Source organism: Xenia sp. Carnegie-2017, unplaced genomic scaffold (assembly GCF_021976095.1).
Source record: "Xenia sp. Carnegie-2017 unplaced genomic scaffold, XeniaSp_v1 HiC_scaffold_30, whole genome shotgun sequence".
Taxonomy (NCBI): domain Eukaryota; kingdom Metazoa; phylum Cnidaria; class Anthozoa; order Malacalcyonacea; family Xeniidae; genus Xenia; species Xenia sp. Carnegie-2017.
In genome coordinates, this window is record NW_025813494.1 from 12286 (window position 1) to 34538 (window position 22253).

General features: G+C 35.0%; 4 protein-coding genes and 1 pseudogene across 4 annotated transcripts; all 5 read left to right on the top strand.

Annotated features, from left to right (window-relative positions):
• Positions 1 to 2012: 2012 nt before the first annotated feature.
• On the top strand, positions 2013 to 3770 carry LOC124455310 (cytochrome c oxidase subunit 2-like). The gene has a single exon (XM_047005985.1). The coding sequence runs from the start codon at positions 2059 to 2061 to the stop codon at positions 2818 to 2820; it is 762 nt and encodes a 253-aa protein (XP_046861941.1). The 5' UTR covers positions 2013 to 2058; the 3' UTR covers positions 2821 to 3770.
• A 1363-nt stretch (positions 3771 to 5133) lies between these two features.
• On the top strand, positions 5134 to 8275 carry LOC124455313 (mitochondrial DNA mismatch repair protein mutS homolog). The gene has a single exon (XM_047005987.1). The coding sequence runs from the start codon at positions 5262 to 5264 to the stop codon at positions 8178 to 8180; it is 2919 nt and encodes a 972-aa protein (XP_046861943.1). The 5' UTR covers positions 5134 to 5261; the 3' UTR covers positions 8181 to 8275.
• On the top strand, positions 6047 to 21695 carry LOC124455318 (cytochrome c oxidase subunit 2-like). The gene is made up of 2 exons (XM_047005992.1): positions 6047 to 6063; positions 20794 to 21695. Exon 2 carries the CDS (start codon positions 20810 to 20812, stop codon positions 21569 to 21571), a length of 762 nt encoding a protein of 253 aa, XP_046861948.1. The 5' UTR covers positions 6047 to 6063; positions 20794 to 20809; the 3' UTR covers positions 21572 to 21695.
• LOC124455316 (NADH-ubiquinone oxidoreductase chain 2-like) lies at positions 8200 to 11545 on the top strand. The gene has a single exon (XM_047005990.1). It carries the CDS (start codon positions 10047 to 10049, stop codon positions 11466 to 11468), a length of 1422 nt encoding a protein of 473 aa, XP_046861946.1. The 5' UTR covers positions 8200 to 10046; the 3' UTR covers positions 11469 to 11545.
• LOC124455314 lies at positions 11514 to 13335 on the top strand (annotated as a pseudogene).
• Positions 21696 to 22253: the final 558 nt, after the last annotated feature.

Here is a 22253-nt window from a genome sequence, read left to right on the forward strand (position 1 = left end):
AAGAGGTTTGCCTTACTTTATTCTCATGCTTCACTACATACTTTAACGCCTAATGCGAAATAAAAACTAGGCCTCTAAGTTTAACCGCGTCTGCTGGCACTTAGTTAGACAGACCTTAATGTGAAACCCTGTGTCAAGCGTTTACCCATTGCACAAGATTCTCTACTGCTGCCAAAATGTCTTCCCCTTGTTTCAGTGAAAGTGTGGCTATACTACGCATCTTCGACCAGGTGGGCCACTATCCCACCTATTCTAATACGTCAACCGAGATATTCTCCGTTTTATCCTCACCAGTAGGGCCCTATTCAGGGCCTTGCATGTATTAGAAGAACACATTGCCTTATAGACTCCCCAAGGTCAAAGGAGTAGTGTGGAAATATTTAAATCATCCCCATGACTCAATTTACGCTGATAAACAAATGGTAATTCATTATAAGTATGAAAAGCAGGCGGAGAAGATAAAGACCACTCTAATGAGTTAGGCGAAGTTGACCAACCTTTAAATGGTCTTTCAGCGGCTAATGCCTCATAAGACAAGTAAATGAACCATATAATTCCCACTAGAGCTATTACAGCTCCGCAAGAACTAACTAAGTTCCAATCTTGATAAGCATCAGGGAAATCCGAGTATCTTCTAGGTAATCCAGCTAAACCCAAGAAATGTTGGGGGAAGAAAGTTAAATTAACTCCGATAAACATAACCCAGAAATGGATCTTACCGTATAATTCATTATAACTATAGCCCGTAATTTTTCCGAACCAATAGTAGTATCCCCCAAATATAGCAAATACAGCCCCCATAGATAATACATAGTGGAAGTGAGCTACCACATAATAAGTATCGTGTAATGCTATATCTAATGAACTATTAGCTAATATAACTCCAGTTAAACCACCAATAGTAAATAGAAATACAAACCCAATAGCCCACAACATAGGTGTATCAAGCCGTAAGTTTCCCCATATAGTAGCTAACCAGCTAAATATTTTAATTCCAGTAGGAACAGCGATTATCATAGTGGCAGCGGTAAAGTAGGCACGAGTATCAACATCCATTCCAACGGTGAACATATGGTGGGCCCAAACAATAAATCCTAATACTCCAATAGAAATCATAGCGTAGACCATACCTAAATAACCAAAAATATGTTGTTTAGCAGAAAATGTAGGTATGATTTGAGATACCATACCAAATCCTGGTAAAATTAATATATATACTTCAGGGTGTCCAAAAAACCAAAATAAGTGCTGGAATAAAATAGGATCTCCTCCTCCCGCAGGGTCAAAGAATGTTGTATTAAAATTTCTATCTGTCAACAACATTGTAATTCCACCAGCTAATACTGGTAAAGATAACAACAACAATATTGTAGTAATTAATACAGACCATACGAATAGAGGTAATCTATGCATACTCATTCCAGGAACTCTCATATTAATTATAGTAGTAATAAAGTTTATAGAACTTAAAATAGAGGATATACCAGCTAGATGAAGACTAAATATAGCCATATCTACTGCTCCCCCTGAATGGGCTTGAATACCTGATAGTGGGGGATAAATAGTCCAACCTGTACCTGCTCCTTGTTCTATAAACATAGAACCAACCAATAGTATTAGAGAAGGTGGCAGTAACCAGAAACTAATATTGTTTAATCTAGGAAAGGCCATATCGGGTGCACCAATCATTATTGGCACAAACCAATTTCCGAATCCTCCAATCATTATTGGCATTACCATGAAGAAAATCATTAATAAAGCATGTGATGTTACAATAACATTATATAAATGATCATCTCCTAACATACTACCTGGAGCTGATAGCTCTAACCGTATTAACATACTTGAAGCTGTCCCTGCCATCCCAGAAAAAGCACCAAATAGTAAATATAAAGTACCTATATCCTTATGATTAGTGGAAAATAGCCAACGTGTAATATATTTGCTCATGCTTACTCTAGATTAAAAGTAATTTAAGTAAATGAGAACACTCTTGGTGTTGTATATAAATTGGGAAAGCTTTTGGGTGAGTCAGCAAAGTAACATAGCTAGAGAAGAATGAAAACTCCAATGAATGCATTATTAGGGGCTTCGCTCCTACGTGACGCGGCTGAGCCATTTCAACTAAGCTTCCAAGATGCTGCTAGTCCTGTTATGGAAGAGATTTTATTTCTTCATAATCAAATTATGTTTATTTTAACTATTATTATAACAACTGTATTATGGTTAATTATAAGAGGATTAACAGGTCAAGCTTATCATCGTTATCTTATAGAAGGAGTTACAATAGAAATTGTCTGGACTATTATTCCAGCAATCATTTTAGTATTTATAGCATTTCCTTCTTTGAAACTACTTTATTTGATGGACGAGATAGTAGAACCCGGTGTAACAGTTAAAGCTATAGGTCATCAATGGTATTGGTCTTATGAATACTCAGATTATCAAACTGTCTCAGGTGAAGATAGTACCTTAGAATTTGATTCTTATATGATACCTACAAGTGATCTTCAACCCGGCGATCTTCGACTATTAGAGGTTGACAATAAAATGGTTGTTCCTGTTGATACTTATGTTAGAGTTTTAGTTACAGGCGCAGATGTACTCCACTCATTTGCTGTACCTTCATTAGCTATTAAAATGGATGCTGTACCTGGACGTCTTAATCAAACCGGATTTTTAGCTAAAAGACCGGGATTATTTTATGGTCAATGTTCAGAGTTATGTGGTGCTAATCACTCTTTTATGCCTATTGTTATAGAAGCTGTTAGCATGAATAAATATATCAGTTGGCTATCTTCATTATGTGATGATCTTTAGAAGATTTTCCAATCATCAAATATGCCTCACTTAGATATAACTGCTTATTTAACTCAATATAGCTGGACATTAATAATTTTATTAGCACTTTATAGTATTATGAGTTTATTTATTTTACCTAAAATTCAAAATAACTTACGTATAAGAAGTTTACTACAGGAAGAAGGGACAGCCCCTAGTAAGGGATTCGGGGTTAATAGAGCATATGTAATATTACAAGATATACTCCGTAAATAAGCCCATTTCCTACATATATTTAATATGGCAGCTTCTTTCTTTGATCAGTTTAATATAGTTAGGATAATTGGGGGTATAATTACTAATTCTTCTATTGTAATGCTTATTCTATTGAGTGTAGTAATATTAATAGGAAGTTGTTCATATAAATTAATACCCACAAGATTGCAGGCTATACAAGAAATTGTTTATTCTCACTTTTTAGGGTTAGTAAAAGATTCCACAGCTAATAAGGGAACTCAACATTTCATTTTTATAGTAACCCTGTTTACATTTATTGCTGGGTTAAATATATTGGGTTTATTCCCCTATGTATTTGCCCCAACTTCTCATATTATTGTTACTTTCGGGTTAAGTTTATCTATTTTAGTAGGAGTAACAATATTGGGAATAACACAACACCGTTGGAATTTTGCTTCGATGATGATGCCTAGTGGGTCTCCTATGTTTTTAGCTCCACTATTAGTTGGGATTGAAACAATTAGCTATGCTTCCCAGGCAATTTCTTTAGGTGTTCGATTAGCTGCTAATTTATCTGCTGGGCACCTTTTATTTGCTATATTAGCAAGTTTTGGATTCACAATGATTAGTAATGATATGTTAGTTTTAAGCTTAGCCCCAATATTAGTGATGGTTTTCATAACTTTACTAGAAATTGCTGTGGCTTCGATTCAAGCATATGTATTTTGTCTATTAACTGTTATTTACATCAATAATTCTTTAAACCTACATTAACACATGTAAGTTATATTCTTTTAAATATTAGTAATAACACAATATGTATAGGCGAGTAAGTGATACTAATGGCACATATAGTGTTATGTTAGTTAGTCCTATGATTAAGAATAGGCGGGCGATGACAATTAGTAGCCCCTATAGAGATCGATATGGCTGCAGGGAAATATATTAAATAATATGAATAGTTTATTTATAGTATTCTCATTAGGAATAGTTGGAGCTAGTCTTATGGTTATATCTACGTCGAATCCTGTTTATTCAGTATTCTGGTTAGTTATTGCTTTTGTTAATGCTGCTGTTATGTTTATATCGTTGGGATTAGACTATATAGGCTTAATATTTATAATTGTGTATGTGGGGGCTATTGCTATTTTATTCCTGTTCGTCATTATGTTAATTCAACAGCCTAATAAAGTAGACTCTCAAGATTACTCACATTTTTTACCTGTAGGATTATCTGTTATATTCCTATTTTATAGTTCACTAACCAATATCCCTAAATATGTCAGCAATCCTGTTATAGGATCAAGAACTAACATTGGGGCAATTGGAAGTCATCTTTATACTACTTATTATGAATTAGTAATAATTGCTAGTTTGGTGCTACTAGTCGCTATGATAGGGGCTATATTATTAGCTAAACAGCCAAATTCACCTTTTTTATATAATTCCCACGAGGAATCATCTCGTAGTAGGCAAGATCTTTTCCTACAAATCAGCAGAAGCACCTTCAGGTGCTGTCTGGTCAAGTGCTAATGCACGTCTCCGCTTAGGAATATGGAGAGGAACATGGAATTCAAAGGAATACTAATACTATTTATCATTAGTGGGACATTATCAATTGTAGTTTTAGGGGCATCTTATCTATTAGGATATAAACAACCCGACATGGAAAAGTGTCAGTTTATGAATGTGGATTTGACCCTTTTGATAATCCGGGAAATCCCTTCTCCGTTAGATTTTTCTTAATTGGTATCTTGTTCTTAATATTTGATCTAGAGATATCTTTTTTATTTCCTTGGGCTGTTACATATATGGGTTTACCTTTATTTGGATATTGGGTTGTTATGTTATTTTTATTTATCTTAACTTTAGGGTTAATTTATGAATGGATAGAAGGAGGTTTAGAGTGGGAAAACTAGCTTCTAATTAGTATTGGCGCATGAATTATTTAGTGTTATCAATTATCATCTTATTAATCGGAATATTAGGTATTATTCTTAATAGAAGTAATTTAATTATTATGTTAATGTGTGTAGAACTAGTTTTACTGGCTTCTACTATTTTACTTCTATTTGAATCTCGTGTGCTCTATACGCTTTTGGTCAAATTTTGCGATTGTAATTTTAACTGTTGCAGCTGCAGAATCTGCCATTGGTTTAGCTATTATGGTTAACTATTATCGTTTACGTGGTACAATTGCTGTTCGAGCCTTAAATTTATTGAGAGGTTAACCCTAAATTAAAATGAATCAGATACCTATGCAATATTTTAACTTAGCAGAGGAGAATTATTCTAAGTATGGATTATCAGTCATCCAGCTTATTCAAATTGGTAAGTTCTATGAACTTTGGCATGAGCCTGACACCCCTAGTAGGCAACAAGCATACTCTCAAGCCGAGTTATTAATTGAGTCCTCCATGCGGAGTAAGCCTTTAGAGGTGATGCCTTCTATTGAACAAGTTGCCTCTTTACTTGATATGAAAATCATTAGAAGATCTTTACTTCAAATGGGGTTTCCAACTTATTCCCTTACTACTCATTTAAGTACTTTATTGAATAAGGGTTGGACTGTTATAGTTATTGATGAATTAGTTACTGGTAAATCGGGGCCAAAACAACGTGCAGTATCTCAGGTTTATTCTCCTAGTTGTAACTTAGAGGATTGTTCGGAATTACCATATGTATTATCAATCTATTTTTCTCAGGACGACTTATTGGGTATTACTTTATTTTCAGCCATGAATGGTCATAGTATAATGTTTCCTGTCTCTTGGATGGACAGAGATAAAGTAGTTCGGTTATTAATTAATTATCGTATTAGAGAAATAGTAATTTGGGCAAATTCAGATGGTGATTCAGAAATTTTAATAAATAAAATATATAATTTATTAATTGGTTGGAATTTATTTCCCTCTGAACCCAATGTTAAAATTGAAGTTATGGGAGAAGCGCCAATCAATTTCCCATGTTATTTTTCTTTTAGGTACGAAAATGATAATAAGGAGTGGCTTTTGTTACATATATTTTTGGGTATTAACGCAGAGTGGTTTAACAAAAATTATCAAGAATATACTCTTAGTAAGATATTTCAAAGTACTTGGACAGAAGATGTTAATCAGGTAAATATAATTAGCCTTTTAGGAGCATTACAATTTATTAAAGATCGAAATCCCAATCTTATTAAGAACTTACAACTTCCCGAGTGTTACAATTCTGTTATTAGTCCTTTAAACTTAATATTGTGTAATCAAGCAGAATATCAATTAGATTTATTGCCTAAGGGGAAAAAACTAGGTGGTCTACTTAGTTTAGTTGATTATTGTTCTACTGCAATGGGTAAAAGACTACTAAAATTCAGACTTCTTAATCCTATTACAGATTATTCTGAATTAAATTTTCGTTATGAAGATATTGCTACATTTAAACAATTAATTAGCGAGAAAATCTTTGACAATTCCGAGTTAAAACACATTAAAGATTTATCTTCTCTACACCGTCAATGGGCAATATCTGCTTCAAGTGATATTATCTTACCACCTAAAAAGCTTAGTCAAATTTATCATTCTTATTTATTTGCTAATCAATTAATAAACAAATTAATAAATAATATTCAATTACCCCCCTCAATTAAGCCCCAATTAGAATCGTTAATCAAAGCAATAGGTCTAATTTTCCAGGTAGATAATCTTCTAGGCGATTTTAAAGATGTATTACAACCATCTGATAATCTAACCAAGCTTCTTTCACAACAACAAACTTTAAGGGCCCAACTCACAAAGTGGGCCGAGCAGACTTCAAACATTGTGTTTCAAGATACAATTTCTATTAAAGTTGATTGTTTTAATAAAGAGGGTTATGCTTTCTCTATTTTATCTAAAAATCTAACTAAGTTAGAACATTACATGACTAGTGCCTCTATATCTAATAATTCAATTATTGTGTTGGGTAAAAGAAGAAACTACCTTATAATTACTAGCCCCACCATTCAGAAAGTGTCAATCGAATTAAATTTATTAGAAGAGCAGATTAATGTTTATGTAAAACAGACTTATAAACGAGAACTTAAAAGATTATATTTTAGTCATTTTGAGTTATTTTCGCCTTTAGAAAATATGATTTCTAGAATAGATATTGCATTAAGCGGAGCTATCGCGGCTATTAAATTTAATTATACTAAACCTTTTTTGACACCAACAAAATCCCAACAATCCAAGGGTCTAATTGAAGCAATTAATTTACGACATCCATTAGTAGAACAGTTAAACACTCAAGAAGAATGTGTGGCTCATAATATAAGTCTAGAAGATAAAGGAATGTTAATATTCTCAGTAAATGGCGCAGGTAAATCCACTTTACTTAAAGCAATTGGAGTCAACGTAATATTAGCTCAAGCAGGAATGTATGTAGCTGCAGATTCATTTAGGTTAAGACCTTATCATTATTTAATTACTCGTATTTTAGGGGGAGATGATCTTCATAAAGGCCGAGGTACTTTTGAGGTCGAAATGAGAGATCTTTCAACTATATTAAAGCTAGCTAATTATAACAGTTTAATTTTAGGTGATGAAATTTGTCATGGAACAGAAGTTAGTTCAGGAGCAGCGATATTAGCTGCAACAATTGAAAGATTAACAACTGCACAAACTAGTTTTGCTCTTTCTACTCATTTACACCAAGTTTATTCTTTAATTGATTCACCAGTTCGGTTCTATCATTTATCTGTTATTCAACACGAAGATTTGGGCCTAATTTATGAACGTAAATTAAAACTTGGCCCAGGACCTTCCCAATATGGCATTGAAGTTATGGGCCACATAATTAATGACAAAAAATTTTATAATAGTGCTTTAAAATATCGTAAACTTATTAACTGGAAACCACCATCTCGAAGTGAAGCAAGCTCTTTAGCAGTATTCCGCCCTTCTAAATATAATACTCAAGTTTTTATTGATTCATGTGAAATATGCGGAGCTCCAGCGGAGGCTATCCACCACATTCAACCTAAGAAATTAGGTAGTAGAAGATTAAATCGAAGGTCAAACTTAGTGCCAGTTTGCTCAAGCTGTCATTTAGATATACATAGAAATAAAATTTCTATTTTAGGTTGGAAGAAAACCCCAGGACATAAGAAATTATATTGGGTTTATCTTAATGAGTCTTAGACAGTGGAACTGAGTAAAGTCTAGGGTCTATCGGTAAGGACGTAAACACGAAATAACAAGGGAGAGACTTTGAACTTGTTTATCCTAACTGAAAAGGGTAAATTGAATAGTTAATTGAAACATCTTATTAGACTATGAGGAATACATCAACTGAGATTCCGTGCGTAGCGGCGAGCGATAGCGGAGGAATTGTCTCAAACAGATAATTAAGATGATTGGACATCTAGACTAAACCCCGATAGACACCTATAGAGAAAGTACCGTGAGGGAAAGACTCAGAATTGGTTCTAAAAGTTACCTTTTGCATAATGGGCCTGCAAGACAAAATTTGGCAAGCTTAAGTATTAATGAAGGCATAGTGAAAGCAAGAGGAAAAAACTCGTAAGTCAAATTTCCCGAAACCAAGTGATCTAACCATGGCCAGGTAGCTATTTGCTGACCGAACCAGTGATTGTGGCAAAAATCTTGGATGAGCTGTGGTTAGCGGTGAAATACCAGTCGAACTTGGATATAGCTGGTTCTCTACGAAACTTATCTTAGTAAGGCGCCCCAAGTTGATTCGCCCCCAAACCCGGGGGCTTGAATTACTGGTGCAGTAAGACTATAGCGATAAGGCTTCTAGTCAAAAGGGGTAAGCCCTAACCAGAAATTAAAGTCACTAATACAGATTAAGTGTATAAAGAGGGTTCAACTTAGACAAACAGGAAGTAGGCTTGGAAACAGCCATCTGTACAGGAAAACGTAAAAGTTCACTGAATGAGCTAGAAAACTCTAAAATCAAGGCGGCTAAATCTGTAACTAAAATTCTGGAAGTCAGACCATAAGGAAGCAACTGGCTTGGTAGTAGAGCGTTCTGTAAGCACGATATGTGCATACTTCGTGAGACAAACAGAAGTGATAATGCAGGCATGAGTAGTACAAGATTCACTCCCAAATAAATCTATATACAGCTTCTAAGGGTATTACGCCCGATGAATTATAATTCTTGTACTTGTTCAGGAAAATATTATGGTACTTTGTACCTTCAACTGTTATTATGGGACTTAGATCAAGGCATAATTTCTCTTAAGGAACTCGGCAAAATAAGATCTCGACTGTTTACCAAAAACATAGCTCTCTGCTAAAGGTTACTGAAGTATAGAGGGTGAATTCTGCCCAATGGTTGTATAGTGAAACTAAGGACTAACGTCTAAAGCGAAACCCAACTGAATGGCCGCGGTAACTCTGACCGTGATAATGTAGCACAATAAATAGCCAATTAATTGTTGGCGGGTATGAATGGAACCACGAGGGTCTTACTGTCTCAAGAGGAAAGCCGATGAAATTATAGTTGTAGTGAAGATACTACATAATCATTGTAAGACGAAAAGACCCTATCGAGCTTTACTGGATACCAATAACGTTGACTAAAAATGATCGATACAAGTATCCTAATTTTGAGTTAGTAATTTTGTTGGTAAGACAGTTTAGTTGGGGCGACTACCTTTGAATAAGAAACGAAGGCGAGCTTATTGGTATAAAAGCTAATCTCATTAGCCTGACAGTGAGGGGGACACCCCTAGCTGGCACAAGGACATAGTCCTATGTGGGCGATAATGACCCGATATGATAGTCCAAAATAAATATCGAAAGCGGATAAAAGCTACCGTAGGGATAACAGCGTAATATTGTCGGAGAGTTCTTATCGAGGACAATGTTTGCGACCTCGATGTTGAATTGCGGTGCCCTGGTGCTGTAGAAGGTACCTTAGGTTGGTCTGTTCGACCATGAAAACCGTACATGATTTGAGTTCAGAGCGTGGTGACACAGCTCGGTTTCTATCTACAATGATCAATCCCAACTTTTCTGAGTCCTAGTACGCAAGGAATGGTCTCAGCGATGCTCGACTATATTGGCCCCATCGACGTAATCAACTTCTGGCTGCTGCAAAGAAGGAAAACAAAAGGTTTAGGGATTAACAAGGCATATGCCATGTGGGTGCATAGCCCCTGGCATATTATGGAATTAACACTAGGGCTCATTATACTAATAGTGTTGACATATGGATTAAAAGCCCCGACTTTAAGATTAGCTATACTACTTGCGGGGGTTGTGGGGGCTACTGAGTTATTAACTGAGCCCCATTTACTATGTTGGACACAGGCTATTAAAATGTTGGTGATGATAAGTGGATTAGCTATACTATGTATGCTGGACCATCAAACATCGCATCGATCAAGCTCTTTATTGATTTTATTAGTGATCTTAGGTAATTTATTACTTATAGGGTCAACAAATTTAATTTCTATATATTTAGCATTAGAGATGCAAACATTATGTATGTTTATCTTAGTGGCTTATAATAAAAGCTCATTGTTATCGGCAGAAGCTGGACTTAAATACTTTGTGTTAGGGGCACTATCTTCGGGGTTGTTTCTGTTTGGTTGTGCTTTAATTTATGGCTCCACAGGAGAACTTGAACTTCAATTTATTCGTATGAGTTTAGAATCTTATGGTGTATTAGCTGGTAAGTGTCTTATTACTATCTCATTGTTATTTAAAGTGTCTGCAGCCCCATTTCATATGTGGGCCCCCGATGTATACGAAGGAGCTCCAACTTGGGTAGCTGCGCTATTATCTATTGTACCTAAATTAGGAGTACTAGCTATTATAGTACAAATAGGCTTAAATGAAATGGGGCTATTAATAGCTGGGTTAATCTCTTTGATTGTTGGAGCTATAGGAGCTTTGAATCAAACTCGAATAAAAAGACTACTAGCTTATAGCGGAATAGGCCATATGGGGTTTGTGTTACTTGGAATAGCTATTGGGTCTATAGAAAGTCTTCAGGCGAGTTTAATGTATATAGGTGCTTACATAATAACTCAAGTATTACTTTGGTCTGGAGTCCTAATTATATCCCCTAAAAGAAACATGCTTATTGAATTTAGTGGTGTTTCAAGATTAAACCCAATGTTAGCATTAGCATTAGCTACAGGTTTATTGTCTACTGCAGGAATTCCTCCTTTAATTGGGTTTCTAACTAAATGGTATGTAATTTTAGCAGCTGTTGGTCAAGGTTACTATCTCAGTGCTTTACTAGCTTTAGTTTGTTCTGTGATAGCTGGAGTTTATTACATTAGATTAGTAAAAATTATGTTCTATCAACCTTTGTCTACGCCTTTAGTAATAACAAATATATTAAATTCTCCATGTGGCAATGTAACACCAGAGGAAACAAGTTTAGGCAAGGCAATATTAATGGGGGGCAAGTTTATATTTAGTGTTAACAATTATAATATGTCCTAGTTTATTCTTTCAATTAGTACACTTGATTATCTTAGATTTATTCCCATGTATCTTCTAGTTATATTAATACCATTACTAAGCGCAGTCGGAAGCGGATTAGGGGGTCGCTATTTAGGAAGAAAGGGGGGCTGGCTTGTTAAGTTCTGTGTGGGTTCTCGTCAGTAGTCTCCTTTCTTTTGTGTTATGTTATGAAATCCTGATTAATGGGTCTACAGTATATATAGAGTTAGGCAGATGGATAGAGTCATATTTACTAATAACTAGCTTTGGCCTACAATTTGATATGGTAACAGCTGTAATGTTAATTGTAGTTACAACAATTAGCGGGTTAGTTCATGTGTATTCTACAAGTTATATGAGAGAAGATCCCCACTTACCTAGGTTTATGAGTTATCTGTCTTTATTTACCTTTTTTATGTTAATTTTAATTACTAGTAATAATTATGTGCAATTATTTATTGGTTGGGAGGGTGTTGGTTTATGTTCTTATTTATTAATCAACTTTTGGTTTACGCGCATACAAGCTAATAAGGCGGCAATTAAAGCAATGTTAATCAATAGAATAGGAGACATAGGATTAATGCTGGCTATTATATTAATCTGGAAAGAATTTGGGGCAGTAGATTACTGTAGTTTATTTCCGGCTTTATCACCATCTTCAGCTTGTACTTGGATTTGTATATTATTAACTATAGGGGCTGTAGGAAAATCTGCTCAATTAGGGTTACATACTTGGTTGCCGGATGCTATGGAAGGGCCGACACCTGTTTCGGCCCTAATTCATGCAGCAACAATGGTAACAGCAGGAGTATTTTTAATTATAAGATCAGCTCCCCTTTTTGATTACTCTCCAACTGCAACAATAATTGTAGGCTTAGTTGGTTCCTTAACTGCTTTTTTTGCAGCTACAGTAGGATTAGTCCAATCGGATATAAAAAAAGTTATTGCTTATTCTACTTGTAGTCAACTAGGATACATGGTGATGGCTTGCGGTACTTATAGCTGTCTAAGTAGTTTGTATCATTTACTAACTCATGCTTTCTTTAAGGCTTTATTATTCTTAGGAGCAGGCTCAATAATTCATGCCCTTTTGGATGAACAAGATCTTAGGAAGATGGGGGGGATAATCCGAGGTCTACCTCTAACATATGTATTAATGTTGATTGGTTCCTTATCTTTAGCTGGTTTTCCCTATTTATCTGGATTTTACTCCAAAGACTTAATATTAGAATTAACTTATAATAATTATTGTATAATATCTATTTATTGGTTAGCTTCAATTACAGCCTTCTTAACTGCTTTTATTCATTCCGATTAATATACTTAAGTTTTGTGTCTAAACCTAATTTAACACGTATAAGCGCACAACACTTACAAGAAGCTGATTGGAATTTATTGGGTCCTTTATTAGTATTAGCAATAGGAAGTATCCTAGTTGGTTATATAGCTCAAAATATGGTGTTTGCACCAGGTGAACGTCCCTTGCCGCTTGTACCTACAATAGTCTCTTTAGCACCAGTTATTATGTCTGTAACAGGAATATTATTAGTGTTCATACTTCGTCCATATATTATATATTATACTACACACCCTAGCATATATGGTTTCTTATTTTATGCTTGGGAATTTAATCAAATAGCAAATTATTATATTGGAAGTACAGTTTGGAAGTTCGGCCATATTGTCTCTTATCGTATCATTGATAGGGTATTTTAGAGATTTTAGGTCCCACTGGGATAGCCCAATTCATGGTCAACAGAACTAAAGAGTTAAGCAGTTTACAATCTGGTTTAGTATTTAATTATGCATTAATGATATTAGTTGGAACAGCTATCGCACTTAAGTACCTAGTCGTAAATTAGAAACAGAATAAAGAAAAGTTCTTCTCTAAATCCTAATAACCTCCGAATAGGAGAAACTAGCCAGAGTAGTGGCTAGTAATTATATAATATGATATTAGCTTTTATAGTAGGCTCTATATTAATAAGTATAGTAATAATAGCATTAACTCCAAGGGAAAATAGTATGAAACTACGCCAGCGAGCGTTAGAGTGGTCTCTGATTACATTTGCTCTCTCTATTTTATTATTAGTTAACTTTCATCAAGAGGCTCAATTTCAACAGATAATAGAATTTAATTGGATAAGTACAATGGGTTGGTTTGAAGGTTCTCCAATATTGTTTGCTATTGACGGGATCTCTATATTTTTCATTGTACTAAGTACTTTATTAACCCCAATTTGTATTTTAGTAAGTTGGAATAGTATTAAATTTCTTGTTAAGGAGTTTATTATATGCCTTTTAGGTATGGAGTTATTATTAATAGGAGTATTCTCAACATTAGATCTGTTAATATTTTATGTGTTATTTGAAAGTATATTAATACCTATGTTCTTAATAATAGGAGTGTGGGGAGCTCGGGCAGAAAAAATAAAAGCTGCTTATTATTTTTTCTTTTATACTTTAGTTGGTTCAATATTAATGTTACTTAGTATAGCAGTTATTTACAGAATAACAGGTACAACTGACTATTTATCTTTAACTAATATTCAGATTGATAGTAACATTCAAATTTGGCTGTTTATGGGTTTCTTTCTTAGTTTAGCAGTCAAGGTACCAATGATGCCCTTTCATATATGGTTGCCTCTTGCACATGTTGAGGCTCCTTTAGCTGGTTCAGTGATTCTAGCTGGGATATTATTAAAATTAGGGGGCTATGGATTCATTCGATTCGCTTGGCCCCTTTTCCCCGAAGCAACAGAGTATTTAGCACCAATCATACTAACGTTATCACTAATAGCAGTAATATATGGGAGTTTAACTACTTGCAGACAGGTAGATGCGAAACGTCTGATAGCCTACTCCTCGGTAGCTCATATGGGAATAGTAACAATAGGTTTATTTACTCATACAATGGAGGGTTTAATAGCCTCTATATTCTTAATGATAGCTCATGGAGTGGTTAGTCCCGCTTTATTTATAGCAGTAACACTGCTCTATGAGAGACATCATACAAGATTAATTAGATATTATAGGGGAGTAGTTATGACTATGCCCCTATTTTCTATTATATTTATGGTGTTTACTTTAGCTAATATTGCTATTCCTCTTAGTTGTAACTTTGTTGGAGAATTTTTATCTTTAGTAGCTGCTTTTTCTACTAGTACATCATTAGGTATTCTCACCTCAACTAGTATGGTTATAGCTGCTGCTTATTCATTATATTTATATAATAGAATTTGTTTTGGGCAACTTTCTCCATATTTGATATTTTCGAGAGATATTAATAGACGAGAGTTTAATGGGCAATTACCGCTAATAGTAGCTATTCTATTATTAGGGGTAGTTCCATATCCCCTAATTGAATTAATTCGTGTGTGTGTATGTGTTTATCTAGATTTAATAATTGTGGTAGGGGCAGGAGTTGAACCTGCATAATCAGATTATGAGTCTGAGAACTTACCGTTAGTTGACCCTACAAGTTTAGCTAAGCTAGGTCCGGGCTAAGAGCCCCACCAGTAAATACATACATATAAAAACAACCAAACCACATCTACAAAATGCCAATACCAGCTAGCAGCCTCAAAACCAAAATGATGATGACGAGTGTAATGATAGCTTATTAGTCTAGCTAAACATACACTCAAAAATATAGTTCCAATTATAACATGAAAACCATGAAAACCTGTGGCCATAAAAAAGGTTGAACCATATACGGAGTCTGAGATTGTAAAAGGCGCTTCGTAGTACTCCATAGCTTGAAGAGCTGTGAACTGAATCCCAAGTATTACGGTACAAGTAAGTGATTGTATGGCTTCTAATCTTTGTCCGCTAACTATAGCATGATGTGCCCATGTAACTGTTGCTCCTGAACTAAGTAATATAGCTGTATTTAATAGGGGCACAGAAAACGGGTCTAACACCTCTATACCAACAGGGGGCCAAACAGCTCCCAATTCTATAGTGGGAGATAAGCTACTATGAAAAAAGGCCCAAAAGAACGCAAAAAAGAAGGCAACTTCAGAAGTAATAAAAAGGATCATTCCATATCTTAATCCTCTTTTTACTACTTGAGTGTGATGTCCTTGAAACGTAGCTTCTCTAATAATATCTCTCCACCAAACAAACATTGTTAATATTATTGTAATTACGCCTAAATACATTGTCCATGTATAACTATAATGAAAATATAATACTAAACCTACTGTAAGCAATAGTGCTCCAATTGAAGCTATATAAGGCCATGGACTAGGATCCACTAAATGATAAGGGTGATAAGCCTTACTCATGGCGAGGAGCTCGCCCAAAAAGCATACGCTTGCATATTACTAATGATATATAATCAACTACACATATAATTTATGCAATGTGCTTAATTCTTGGTGTGATATAACAAGCTATTCTCCACCCAGCCTAATATAGGCACCAGAGCGAAATAACCGAAGTATAATAAAGAAGCTATTTGACCCGCCATCACGTAAGGCTCTTCAACTGGGTTAGCCCCTAACCAAGTTAATAACATAAAATCAGCTACTAAAAACCAAAATGCTATTTTACTTAAGGGCTTAAATGTTAAAGCTCTTAATTTACTAGTATGGATAAAGGGTAATAAAAGTAGTACCAAGATACTTAATATCATAGCTAAGACCCCCATAAGCTTGTTGGGTATAGAGCGGAGTATAGCATATGCAAATAAGAAGTACCATTCTGGTTGTATATGAACAGGAGTTACTAAAGGATTAGCTTGAATGAAATTTTCAGGATCACCTAATACATTAGGCATAAAATAACAAAGTATAACTAAAATAGTGCTAAGAACAAATATACCAAACAAGTCCTTATAAGTATAATAAGCATGAAAGGTAACTTTGTCTATATTAGAATTAATTCCCAAAGGATTATTTGACCCAGTTGTATGTAAACTAATAATATGTAATACGCCTAATCCAGCTATAAGAAAAGGAAATAGATAATGTAAAGAAAAGAAGCGATTAAGAGTCGCGTTAGATACACTAAATCCTCCCCAAATCCATTGAACAACTTCTGTTCCTATATAGGGTATAGCAGAACAGAAGTTAGTAATAACTGTGGCCCCCCAAAAAGACATTTGTCCCCAAGGTAATACATATCCCAAGAAGGCTGTTAACATCATCACTAAGTAAATTATAACTCCGATATTCCAAACATCCATTTTCATGTAGCTCCCATAATAAAGTCCTCTACCCATATGTATATATACACAGAGAAAAAATAATGAAGCTCCATTAGCATGGATATACTTTAACATAAAACCATAATTAACGTCTCTTAAAATATGAGAAATTGAATCAAAAGCTAAATCAACATTAGGGCAATAATGCATAGCTAAAAATATTCCGGTAATCATTTGAATAGCTAAACAAAACCCTAACAAAGAACCAAAATTCCAATAATAACTAATATTAGAAGGGGCTGGTAAATCAACTAGTACCCCATTCACAATAGAGAGTATTGGGTGTTGAGTTCTTATTCGTAATATTCTGTTTGGTGATTCCATATGCATGCGCTCAGGAAGCTTGTGCACATCAATCCCCTTATATGGGGATATATCTCTATACTAGCAAGGCACTGCATTTGAACTTATTAATATACCAGAGACTAAAACAATTAAACCAAGACTGAAAGGTAAGTAAGATTTCCATAATAGATACATAAGCTGATCATATCTCATTCTAGGGAAAAGCTCGCACCCATACAAATGCAAATACTACTGCAGTAGTTTTAAGAGCTAAGCAACCCATTCCTAGAATTCCTGTGAAAGGTGCCCAACCACCTAAAAACAATAAACTTATCAAACAGCTCATTAGAATAATATGGCCGTATTCAGCTAAAAAGAATAAAGCAAACGACATACTAGAATATTCTACATTATATCCAGATACTAATTCTGATTCTCCCTCAGTAAGATCAAAAGGAGCCCGATTAGTTTCAGCTAATGCCGAAGCAAAAAACATTAAAGCAGCTGGAAATAAAGGTATTATATACCAAATTTCGGTTTGAGCTAAAACAATTTGAGTAATATTAAGAGAACCTGCACATAATATTACTGATATTAGAATAAGCCCTATACACACCTCATAGCTAATCATTTGAGCTGCGGCTCTAATAGCCCCTAAGAATGCATATTTAGAATTACTCCCCCAACCAGACATTAAAATAGCATACACCCCCATAGAGCTGATAGCAAAGATATATAAGATTCCAATATTAATATCAGCTAGCACAATTCCGGGGCTAAAAGGTATAACCCCCCAAGCTAAAAAAGCTAAAGTAAGCGATAGAATCGGGGCTAAAATATAAACCGACAGATTAGCATGATTGGGAATAGTCATCTCTTTAGTGAATAATTTTAATCCATCAGCTAAAGGCTGTAATAGTCCGTAAACACCAACTACATTAGGTCCTTTTCGTGCTTGCATATACCCTAACACCTTTCTTTCTGCTAAAGTTAAATAAGCTATAGCTACTAATAGAGGTATTATTATTGCAAGCGTTTTAAAGATAATTGAAATAATAGAACTTATCATCCTAGTTACGGAGGGTGACCAAGTACGTATTGAACGCGCATAACTTGGCCCAAGAACAAGTTCCCTTACCCTTACTATGTTACGACTTACCCATTCTCGAAAAGGAGGGATAACCCCTACGGGCGTCTCGTATCCTTAACTTGAAGGGGACGACGGGCGATTTGTGCTAACACTGGGTTAGAATTCACCGGAACGCTCTACTTTCCGATTACTATCAAATCCTACTTAAGATTTCCGTTTCAGAAAATCTCCGCCTCCTAATTTATTGTGTATATTGTCTAGGAGAATGTAGCGCATATATCCCTTTCCATAAAGACCATGACACCTGACTTAATCCATAATAAGGTTGAGGATAACATTTATTGTTATCCTGACGACGGCCATGCAATGCCTGAGTGGCTACTACCTATAAAGGTAGTCCACTTTCAAGGAAAGGTAAGGTGACACGCGGATCATCGTATTAAATTACACGCTCCTCTGATTCAAACAGTGAACAGCCAAGCCTTTTGAGTTTCAATCTTGCGATCATAGTATTCAGGCATACAATAAGGTTATTTGCTAATAGCTATTGTATAAGTTTAAGGCGAGGACTACCAGGGTATCTAATCCTGTTTGCTATCCAAGCTTTCGTATTTCATGAAGATATATCATGAACGAAGTAAGGAGTCTTCACCTTCGGACTTCCACTCTTGCTTCAAACATTTTACCGCTACCAAGAGGTTTGCCTTACTTTATTCTCATGCTTCACTACATACTTTAACGCCTAATGCGAAATAAAAACTAGGCCTCTAAGTTTAACCGCGTCTGCTGGCACTTAGTTAGACAGACCTTAATGTGAAACCCTGTGTCAAGCGTTTACCCATTGCACAAGATTCTCTACTGCTGCCAAAATGTCTTCCCCTTGTTTCAGTGAAAGTGTGGCTATACTACGCATCTTCGACCAGGTGGGCCACTATCCCACCTATTCTAATACGTCAACCGAGATATTCTCCGTTTTATCCTCACCAGTAGGGCCCTATTCAGGGCCTTGCATGTATTAGAAGAACACATTGCCTTATAGACTCCCCAAGGTCAAAGGAGTAGTGTGGAAATATTTAAATCATCCCCATGACTCAATTTACGCTGATAAACAAATGGTAATTCATTATAAGTATGAAAAGCAGGCGGAGAAGATAAAGACCACTCTAATGAGTTAGGCGAAGTTGACCAACCTTTAAATGGTCTTTCAGCGGCTAATGCCTCATAAGACAAGTAAATGAACCATATAATTCCCACTAGAGCTATTACAGCTCCGCAAGAACTAACTAAGTTCCAATCTTGATAAGCATCAGGGAAATCCGAGTATCTTCTAGGTAATCCAGCTAAACCCAAGAAATGTTGGGGGAAGAAAGTTAAATTAACTCCGATAAACATAACCCAGAAATGGATCTTACCGTATAATTCATTATAACTATAGCCCGTAATTTTTCCGAACCAATAGTAGTATCCCCCAAATATAGCAAATACAGCCCCCATAGATAATACATAGTGGAAGTGAGCTACCACATAATAAGTATCGTGTAATGCTATATCTAATGAACTATTAGCTAATATAACTCCAGTTAAACCACCAATAGTAAATAGAAATACAAACCCAATAGCCCACAACATAGGTGTATCAAGCCGTAAGTTTCCCCCATATATAGTAGCTAACCAGCTAAATATTTTAATTCCAGTAGGAACAGCGATTATCATAGTGGCAGCGGTAAAGTAGGCACGAGTATCAACATCCATTCCAACGGTGAACATATGGTGGGCCCAAACAATAAATCCTAATACTCCAATAGAAATCATAGCGTAGACCATACCTAAATAACCAAAAATATGTTGTTTAGCAGAAAATGTAGGTATGATTTGAGATACCATACCAAATCCTGGTAAAATTAATATATATACTTCAGGGTGTCCAAAAAACCAAAATAAGTGCTGGAATAAAATAGGATCTCCTCCTCCCGCAGGGTCAAAGAATGTTGTATTAAAATTTCTATCTGTCAACAACATTGTAATTCCACCAGCTAATACTGGTAAAGATAACAACAACAATATTGTAGTAATTAATACAGACCATACGAATAGAGGTAATCTATGCATACTCATTCCAGGAACTCTCATATTAATTATAGTAGTAATAAAGTTTATAGAACTTAAAATAGAGGATATACCAGCTAGATGAAGACTAAATATAGCCATATCTACTGCTCCCCCTGAATGGGCTTGAATACCTGATAGTGGGGGATAAATAGTCCAACCTGTACCTGCTCCTTGTTCTATAAACATAGAACCAACCAATAGTATTAGAGAAGGTGGCAGTAACCAGAAACTAATATTGTTTAATCTAGGAAAGGCCATATCGGGTGCACCAATCATTATTGGCACAAACCAATTTCCGAATCCTCCAATCATTATTGGCATTACCATGAAGAAAATCATTAATAAAGCATGTGATGTTACAATAACATTATATAAATGATCATCTCCTAACATACTACCTGGAGCTGATAGCTCTAACCGTATTAACATACTTGAAGCTGTCCCTGCCATCCCAGAAAAAGCACCAAATAGTAAATATAAAGTACCTATATCCTTATGATTAGTGGAAAATAGCCAACGTGTAATATATTTGCTCATGCTTACTCTAGATTAAAAGTAATTTAAGTAAATGAGAACACTCTTGGTGTTGTATATAAATTGGGAAAGCTTTTGGGTGAGTCAGCAAAGTAACATAGCTAGAGAAGAATGAAAACTCCAATGAATGCATTATTAGGGGCTTCGCTCCTACGTGACGCGGCTGAGCCATTTCAACTAAGCTTCCAAGATGCTGCTAGTCCTGTTATGGAAGAGATTTTATTTCTTCATAATCAAATTATGTTTATTTTAACTATTATTATAACAACTGTATTATGGTTAATTATAAGAGGATTAACAGGTCAAGCTTATCATCGTTATCTTATAGAAGGAGTTACAATAGAAATTGTCTGGACTATTATTCCAGCAATCATTTTAGTATTTATAGCATTTCCTTCTTTGAAACTACTTTATTTGATGGACGAGATAGTAGAACCCGGTGTAACAGTTAAAGCTATAGGTCATCAATGGTATTGGTCTTATGAATACTCAGATTATCAAACTGTCTCAGGTGAAGATAGTACCTTAGAATTTGATTCTTATATGATACCTACAAGTGATCTTCAACCCGGCGATCTTCGACTATTAGAGGTTGACAATAAAATGGTTGTTCCTGTTGATACTTATGTTAGAGTTTTAGTTACAGGCGCAGATGTACTCCACTCATTTGCTGTACCTTCATTAGCTATTAAAATGGATGCTGTACCTGGACGTCTTAATCAAACCGGATTTTTAGCTAAAAGACCGGGATTATTTTATGGTCAATGTTCAGAGTTATGTGGTGCTAATCACTCTTTTATGCCTATTGTTATAGAAGCTGTTAGCATGAATAAATATATCAGTTGGCTATCTTCATTATGTGATGATCTTTAGAAGATTTTCCAATCATCAAATATGCCTCACTTAGATATAACTGCTTATTTAACTCAATATAGCTGGACATTAATAATTTTATTAGCACTTTATAGTATTATGAGTTTATTTATTTTACCTAAAATTCAAAATAACTTACGTATAAGAAGTTTACTACAGGAAGAAGGGACAGCCCCTAGTAAGGGATTCGGGGTTAATAGAGCATATGTAATATTACAAGATATACTCCGTAAATAAGCCCATTTCCTACATATATTTAATATGGCAGCTTCTTTCTTTGATCAGTTTAATATAGTTAGGATAATTGGGGGGTATAATTACTAATTCTTCTATTGTAATGCTTATTCTATTGAGTGTAGTAATATTAATAGGAAGTTGTTCATATAAATTAATACCCACAAGATTGCAGGCTATACAAGAAATTGTTTATTCTCACTTTTAGGGTTAGTAAAAGATTCCACAGCTAATAAGGGAACTCAACATTTCATTTTTATAGTAACCCTGTTTACATTTATTGCTGGGTTAAATATATTGGGTTTATTCCCCCTATGTATTTGCCCCAACTTCTCATATTATTGTTACTTTCGGGTTAAGTTTATCTATTTTAGTAGGAGTAACAATATTGGGAATAACACAACACCGTTGGAATTTTGCTTCGATGATGATGCCTAGTGGGTCTCCT

Excerpts from the sequence above, each read along its gene's own strand:
- LOC124455310 (XM_047005985.1), top strand. The coding sequence starts at position 2,059 with ATGAAAACTCCAATGAATGCATTATTAGGGGCTTCGCTCCTACGTGAC.
- LOC124455313 (XM_047005987.1), top strand. The coding sequence starts at position 5,262 with ATGAATCAGATACCTATGCAATATTTTAACTTAGCAGAGGAGAATTAT.
- LOC124455316 (XM_047005990.1), top strand. The coding sequence starts at position 10,047 with ATGGTCTCAGCGATGCTCGACTATATTGGCCCCATCGACGTAATCAAC.
- LOC124455318 (XM_047005992.1), top strand. The coding sequence starts at position 20,810 with ATGAAAACTCCAATGAATGCATTATTAGGGGCTTCGCTCCTACGTGAC.